Raw genomic sequence first — 8,255 nt, 5'->3', positions numbered from 1 at the left:
AATGCTTTGCTTTAACTTTCCATATAAATTGCTTCTCTGCCCAGATCCTAATGTATACAGTAGGCATAAAACATGCAATTACATACATGAATGGGTAAATGATAATTTATATCTTAGAATCTAGAATAAATCTGTCCTGACATATAAAACTTTTAAAGAAAAAATGAAAATTGAAATCCAACTTACTAAATGAAACTTATCAAAGAATGTTGCATTTTTAAAGAATTAATCACAGGACTTCCATTTAATGAAAAACAGGAAGAGACTGTTATATTTTATCCTGTTTCATATCTCAGCAATTGGTATTGGATTTAGTTGCTTGTAACAGCAACATGGCAAAAGTTGAAAGGGAACTACTTGTTTGGCCTAACTTTTTGTCTTTCAGGCTGGTGATGAACAGATGTAAAATCACCTTAGGTGAAAAACTGCACCACTGCAGCTTCTATCACTACATCAACTAACAAATAGCATTATTGCCCTCCACCCCACCCCACCTTCCCAAATGAGGCGTATTTAACTGACAGACACAAGACAGACACTAAAAGTGAGGAGGACTCTAGTGGTAATTGGCCATTCTGCCAATATTTTGAGGTCTAATGATGTAAATATGGATGGAAGGTTAAAGTCCAACTTCCTTGGCTCAGAAGAAAATAAAATCAAAGCTATCAAATACACTGTTTACATCATCTTATCAGTCTTGGTTTAAGGTTTCCATGCTATTTTTAATGTTCATGTGTACTTAAAAAAAGAACTAAAAGTCTTGACAGATTCTGAAACTTAATTGGGAAAAATGTAAAGCACTTTAATGGAATTTTTCCCATGATCTGTAGAAGAGTTTTTTTTAACAGATGGTTCAAAAGGACGAAGCAATGAAAACATATAAATTAAAAGCAGATCCTTAAGAAAAATAACTGAGTTCTCAGAAATCCTATAGATGATGGCAGGACTAGATGTAAAGCAGCAGTTTCTTTTGCTGTCAAGGTTTTGAGAGAACAGAAATTTATTAGGTGATCCTCTACCAGAGGGATAACTGCCTCTTGGTATGAAGTAACTATTCATTTGGAACTTCAGCCAACTTCAACAGTTTGAAAAGCTCCATGCTTTGGGGGCAATTCCATCAAGGTGACGATAAAAAGCAGTATTGTGATACAAATAGTTATTCTTCTACAAGAGGAACACCTAAGTCCGAGGTGCTAGTTTGGGGAATAAAAACGACCTAAAATCTTCCCACCTTCACAGCAACTAAGAAAAACAACAACAACAAACCGCCTTAGGCCTATGTAGCTTTTCGTTTTGAATATAAAAAACCTGACTTTCTAGGATCAATGCAGTGAACAGTGGGAAAAAGTAAAACTTTTCAACCTGGAATATATATGCATTCAGTGCAGACTCGCGAAGCAAAATCTAAACTAACGCTCGAAAGTAGCATCTTCCAACCAGGCTTCAAACTTTAGAGAAAGTTAACGTTGGCTTCTCTCCCAGAGAATTCCAGGGAGTGGGTGGTGAGGCAGGGGTAGGGAGGCATGTTGGGAGTTGGAGCTCATTTTGTGGGTGGCGGACCCCGAAGTGTCACCGCGGGCTAGGGGGAGCGGCCGCCCAGGAGGGGCAGAGTTAACCCCCGGGCGCAGGCAGAAGCGCTGTCGCGCGGCAACTGAGCCGAGCCCGGGAGCTAAGTGCGGGCGGGCGGGGGCAGAAGGGTAAACGGGAGGAGGGGCGGGGCGGCGCGGGCTGGGAGCGCCGCGGCGGGAGGAGGGTCTCCGAGCCCGGCAGGGTCTGCGAGCGCTCTGAGCCTGCGTCCAGCGAGGGGGAGGGTTTCCCCGGCCCGGCCGGAGGGGCGGCTGGGCGCTTCTGACTCCCAGCGCAAACGACTGTCAAGGGAGCAGGAGAGCTGAGCTGCCGGAAGTGTCTGCGCGCCGCGAGAGAACTTTCCTGCTCCGGCCGCGGCCCTGAGCCTCCGCGGCCTCCGCGCTCCCGGCGACGATGCGTCCGGGTGACAACGACCTGAGCGGACCCGCGCCTCGGCCCTTCTCCCGTGTGTGCGCTCGCCTCGCCTCCGGGGAAGAAGCCTGAGCCCGGAGGCGTCCGCGCGCCGCGGAGCCCCGCGCAGGCGGCGCGGCGCGCGGGACCCGTTTCCCTTGCGCGTCCCCTTGCGTCCCGGCTAGTTCCCCGCGATCGCGCGTCCCCTGAGCCGGCCGCGGTCGCCGGCTGTCCCCGCCCTGACCGCCGGCCCGGACGTGTCCTCGGCGGCCGCTGGCAGTGCCTGTGCCATGGGGCTGCCGACTCTGGAGTTCAGCGACTCCTACTTGGACAGCCCGGATTTCAGGGAGCGCCTGCAGTGTCACGAGATTGAGCTGGAGCGAACCAATAAGTTCATCAAAGAGCTCATTAAGGACGGCTCTCTGCTCATCGGGGCGCTGAGGAGTAAGTTCCCCCGGCGGGGAATGGGTGGAGAGGGCGCGGGGATCTGGAGAGTCCCCCCGGGGTGTGGGTCTGAGGGGTGGGTTGGAGGAAGAGAAGCTTCTTTTGTTTGAATGGGTTTGGGGACAAAAGCTGAAGAGCTCCCCTGCTGGTGACCAACAAAATTTGTTCGTAGGTGTTCTTGACTTATTTACTCCCAAGTCTACAGAGAAGGGAAAGGTCTCTCTCTACTAGACCCCGGAGTATATCCTGAGGAACGTTGTTCAAAGTCATCTTTTTGTATAACGCTCCTGGAAAAATGTTGGGGACTATTGGTCTTTTTTGTTATTTTACTGTACCTAGTTTGAACACTTAAAAAAAAGTCCTTAAGGAGGGATTCGAGATTATCTTAAGGATAAAAATGAAGTTAGTTTTAGTGATATTCAAAGAAAATGATTAATTTCTTATGTACCTCAGTGGCTCTTCATTGGGCACAACCAGTCATTGAATTGGCCTTTTAAAAACATGTATAGATTTGTAGTTTTGCGATTTAATAAGATGAAGACAGAGCGGCACCAGTGGATCTTATCTCTTTACAAGATTTTTGTGCGACTTAATTTTTGGTTTGCATCGTAACTGGTGTTGGTCCAGTCACTGGGGATGAGAGTTCAGTGGCTAAAGACCAATCAGAACTTCTGACGATCTATAGAAAGTAAAGACTGCCTTTAGGAGGTTCTCCCACCTCCTTTCCCACACACCTCCTGTTCAGATTTTCTGTACTTCCTGCATCCCCTGGATCTTCATTTTCAATTACTAGGACCTACGAGAGTCTTAGTAAAAGAAACTCTAGTTTCTCTTACAGAGAATTGACTGACTAAATGATAAGGCTTAATTTGTTTTGTTACCTTCCCCAGGACCTATTTGCACTTTAATAAAGGTTTCTGAAACGAACCCCTGGAAATTCTGGTCTCCCATAGGTGAGCGAGATATTTTTGTTAAGGTGGAGAGGCCTTTGGGTGATCCATCTAGCAATTCCCAGGACATAGGTAGGGGAAGCATCATTGATATGTCAAGTGCAAGGTCAGTAACAACATGATGGAGATGTGCATGTGTCTGAAAGTAAGACAACGTTAGCATCTGATCTCTATTTGGAAGTATGTATTCGTACTAAGGTTGAATCTTAGCAAAATGTCTTGAAATTAGTGTGCTCCCAAATGCTTTTTATTTTACCATCCCAAATGTGAAAACATCTACTTATCACTTGTGTTACTTAACCAGGGTAAAGGAAATAATGTTCTATGTCTAATTCACTTAATTTCTGAATTTGAGGCTACTGGTAATGATAGTATTTACTGATTTGTGAAAACTACTAGTTTATCTGCAGTTCTGTCCATCTTATGTATACACAAATGTGAACTCTCCTTCTTTCCGATTTGCAAATCCCACTTGAGGTCTCTGGACTAGCCTCTGCATCTTAGGGAGCATGATGCCTTTTCAAAAAGAGTTTCCCCGTCTCAGTGTTGAATGCCAGGCTGACTCTTGCTGGAGCTACCATATGGTCTACAAATGACATTTTCCTCTCGCTCTGCTGGAGATCCGTTCTGTTGCTTCAAAAGTTGAAAACACATAGCTGTGATAAAACCTCTGAAATGTGCATCGTTTTACTAGTAATATTATGAACTTCACTATGATTGAATCTAACCTTGCAAAAATCAGGTGATTCCCATCTTTATAGGTTTGTTCTTCCATTCATAAGTGAAGAAGTCTGGAGAGTGTAAGTTCCTTGAACATACAGACCCTGCCTCATGAACTTGAACTTGTACGTTTAAATATACAACCTGTCTTTCTAGGATTCTTAGGTTTGTGATGAGAGTACATTACGTTAACTAACATTTGATTATTACTTCTCTTGTAGTAGAAAGAAAATGTTTTATTCCTTGTTAAATGAATTCCCAACATTAGCTTCCAAATGGGAAAGATCTGGAGCTGAGAAACCCTTGAAGTCACATGATGGTGCTGCTCCAAGTGACCTTCTGTCCCTTGGGGAGGATGCGCTGAGGTTAGGCTGCAGCTGCTAAATGCCTGCTCTCTGAAGCTGCTCCTGTAGGAGGATCGGAGTGTGTCTAAAGGACTTGAAGCCAGCTTAATTCCATCCCAAAGATCCACCAAGGAGCCCTCCTTCCCCCAGTCCTGCCCCTTCTGACTGTTTTTCCTTTCTGCCCTAGGAAGCCTTCACTTTCCCTAACCTTAAACTATGCCTTTCCTTTCTCCATACGTGCTGTTTCAATAAGTGTATCCATTATCCATTTCAGATTTATTTGTAGCACTTTGCTGTCATTTTCATTTATAGTTAATGGTTTCTTAATAAGACTTTCCTGAGCTGACAATCATCAGTGCATTTCTAAGCATCTTATATTATTTCCAACCTAGTTAATAACTTTTCTGGTGAAAGTCTTGGCATGCTCTCTTGGGTAATACATGCTTTACTGTTCCAGTAGGAGTCACATATGCTCCTTAATCTTTTGTTCAGGATGTGCATTTCTTTAGTAGAGTATTTTGAAGGATACTTATAAATGAGGACCTTGACTTTCAATTTTAAAATTTTAAATAATTTAAAATAACAATAACTTTGAATTTTAAATAATATATGTAAGATACTTACCATATTTTTAAGATGAATTATTGCATTTCACATTCATATCCACTCTGAGAAAATGGGTGACAGTTAACTGAGTTAACATAGTGACTTAACGTAGACCTGAGTTTAAGTTCTGGTGCTGTCAAATGCTCTGTGATAATTAGCAAATAACTTAATCTCTGGGTCCTACCTTTCCTGTAAAATGAGGGAGCATTTATAAAAATCTTACCATTAGGATTATTTGTTCATTTTGTTACATGCCATATAGACATTTGGTGAGTGGTATTTGAGAATATATGATACAGGTGAATTGGGTTCTAGTTCATGCTGTGTGACTCACAATCTCCACCCTTTTTATCAAATGTTACTCTATGAACTTTGTTCCTTTAACAGGTGCCAGTCTTAAAATTTGGGTTGTGAAATTATAGGCTAGTTTTGCTTATTAATTTTCTCCTTTTATAGATTATATCCAAAGAAACATTTCAAAATGGCTTTCTCATATAATTCCCCCCTTTACTTTCTCTTTTTATACTTTTGAATTCAAAGAACCATCGTTGAGTAGAGCTTTGTCTTTACAAGAATAGACAGACCCTCCCTTCCCAAGAAAAGAAGAGAAAAAGAGGGGGGAAAAAAAGGCAGAAATGGAATTTTACTCATTGAATCGAATTGATTGAATTGATTGGGTGGAGAGAGCCTAAGCCTGTCGACATTCTTTCCTCCCACCTGCCCAGCAACATCTTGGCCATCCCTTCTTTCTTATCACTGTCCACTTCCTCTCATCACCTTAAGGTGGAATTGGCCAGGTATTTCCTCTACCTTTAGGAGATTGTTTCTCAACCTTGTACGGCTGGACTTCTTTCAAAGAAAAAAAAAAGTTAGTGGACTCTAATATTATTAATTATGATAGTTAAAAATATACCTGCATGAAACTATAATTGTTATGCTTATTCATGCAATCTTAAAAGCAAGTCAGTTTACACATTAAATATAAATAATACTGTGAAACCAATTCAAAACTTTTAGACTACATTTAACCAATGGATGATGTTATTTTGCTGAAATGACATTTTCTCTCATACAAAGACTGTTGATAATATCTTGTGTGTGTTGATGATTCATTTTCTCACTGTTTTCCTGACTGAAAGTACAGTTCTTCAGAATCAGCTTGTCCTGATGATGGCCTTGTCTCTCTCACAAACTTTATTCTTGGTTGTATTGCCTCTGTTCTTAAAGCAGTTGTTCCTGACACTAGCGATCCATGACACAAATAAGAAGGGCACCTATCTGAGTGGTAGAAGTGTTACTTTCTGCTGTACAGCAAAGTGATTCTGTCATACATATAGATTCTTTTTCATATTCTTTTCCATTATGTTCTATCACAGGATATTGAATATAGCTCCCTGTGCTATACAGTAGAACCTTGTTGTTTATTCATTCTCTATATAGTAGTTTGCATCTGCTAATCCCAAACTCCTAACACCCCCCGCCCCGGCAACCACAAGTCTGCAAGTCTGTTCTGTGTGTCTGTGAGTCTGTTTCATAGATAAGTTCATTTGGGAAGCACATAGTTTCTTAAAGGTGCCTACCCTCTGTGGCCACAGACCTCAGTTGGAAGTATACTGTCATGGTGCACTTGTGATCTGGGGATAAAGTAGTTGTTTAGTATGAAAGATAACCCTAAATGCCAAGGCCACATTGAACTATCTTGGAAAGGGTGAGGTACTCTTGCCTTCCATTTGCTGTGTTTCACTTTAAGCCAGTCTCTATTTTGTGTGTGTTCAGGGTCCACTTTGCTACCAGTTTTTGATGGCAAAGGGAAGGAGTTAAATAAAAGGGAGGAACATTGACAAGTTTAAGGAATTTGAAAGACTTTCTGTAGTTATTGCACTATTTACTTGGTCATCCTTCAGGTTTTAGTGAGAACTACTATTGTTTTAGGCTATTTTTGGTATTTTAATTTGCACCTAGGTTTTATTTGGTTTACTGGAACTCACTGCAGATGCTTGTTTACCCTGCAAGAGCTACTTCACTGTTGCTTATTCCACTAATGTTGTTTTGCTTGTTTAGCTGGGCAACCTAGTCAAAGGTGTGGATGTGTAATTACTTCCACTATTCATTTGGTTCTTATAGTTATTCATTAGAATTTGAGTTAAATGAGCAGAAATAATTGTATCTTTCAAATGAACTGTAATTAATTTAGGAACTGGTAGATGAGGAATGTGGTGCTTTAAGGTTCTTCTTCAGAGACATGTATAAGAGCAGTTAGACTTGTGTTAATTTAAATATGGGAGCCTTGGCACTCATCAAAGTGGAATTAAATTGGGCTGGCTGAGTACTCCTGTCTACCTCTCTCTGATAGTCTACATGAGCTTAATCGTGCCCTTTAACAGTATCTTTATTTCCATTGGATTTCCTTTTCCACAGATAGTAATTGAGGGGTTGTCCTGTTAGAAAGGAGTGGGTTGCTGAGAGAACAGAACATGTTTTCTGTCTCTTGGAGGAGAATGGCTTAGCAATAACCACCTTTTACACTGCTTCCTATGACAGTTATGATCAAGATACTCTGAGCATGCAGAAAACTTAGGTAACCACGAAACTTTGAAGTCACTGAAAAGCTGCTTTAACAAACATGCTTTCAATTATTAACATTTCTTAGAGCACAGTGTTAATCGTGTTCATGGTGATGCTTAAGAAGCATTTCTCCAATTATGTAAGAAAAAAATAATAAAGCTTACATTCAGTATTGCTTTGGTGCCAAGTGTAATTTTATTCAAGTAATGTATATGTAGAGTGGTAAATCTTTTCTGTAGATTTATAAAGAGAAATATTAAAGTTTTCAGGCTATTAAGCCACATTCAGTAAATATTATGCACCAATGAAATGTTTATTATGGACAGATGAGAAAGGGTGAAGGAAAGGGGGTTACTTAAGTCTTGGATCTCTTTCCTGAATATTGTTTCTTGTCAGAGCTGTGGATGCCACCTGTTCTGGCCCCAGCCATCCCCAATGTCTTGTCTGGATGGTCATTTCTGCTCATTTCAGCATCTTGGCAGGTGCCAGCTTCACCATGGCTGCACCTGCTGCCCACCTGGTTCAGTTTGCAGCTCTGCCAGTCTTCCTTTTTCCTGTAGCCTGCTGAATCTCTGCCCAGCATCTAATCCTCCTCAGAGTGTATCTCAAGTGGATCTGGCCTTACCAACCAAGGACTTGCTACCTGCTT

General features: G+C 41.7%; 1 protein-coding gene across 1 annotated transcript in view; it reads left to right on the top strand.

Moving 5' to 3' along the window:
- Positions 1-1,779: 1,779 nt before the first annotated feature.
- The window catches only part of ARHGAP42 (Rho GTPase activating protein 42), a 284,843-nt gene continuing 278,367 nt past the window's right edge, over positions 1,780-8,255 (top strand). The window contains exon 1 of the mRNA XM_060018066.1: positions 1,780-2,421. Within this exon, the coding sequence (XP_059874049.1) occupies positions 2,268-2,421 (154 nt within the window). The 5' untranslated portion in view covers positions 1,780-2,267. The remainder of the gene's footprint in view (positions 2,422-8,255) is intronic.

This window comes from Delphinus delphis, chromosome 8, assembly GCF_949987515.2.
Source record: "Delphinus delphis chromosome 8, mDelDel1.2, whole genome shotgun sequence".
In the NCBI taxonomy this organism is placed as follows: domain Eukaryota; kingdom Metazoa; phylum Chordata; class Mammalia; order Artiodactyla; family Delphinidae; genus Delphinus; species Delphinus delphis.
The sequence above is the reverse complement of the archived record's forward strand: the minus strand, read 5'-3'. Positions and strand labels throughout refer to the sequence as shown.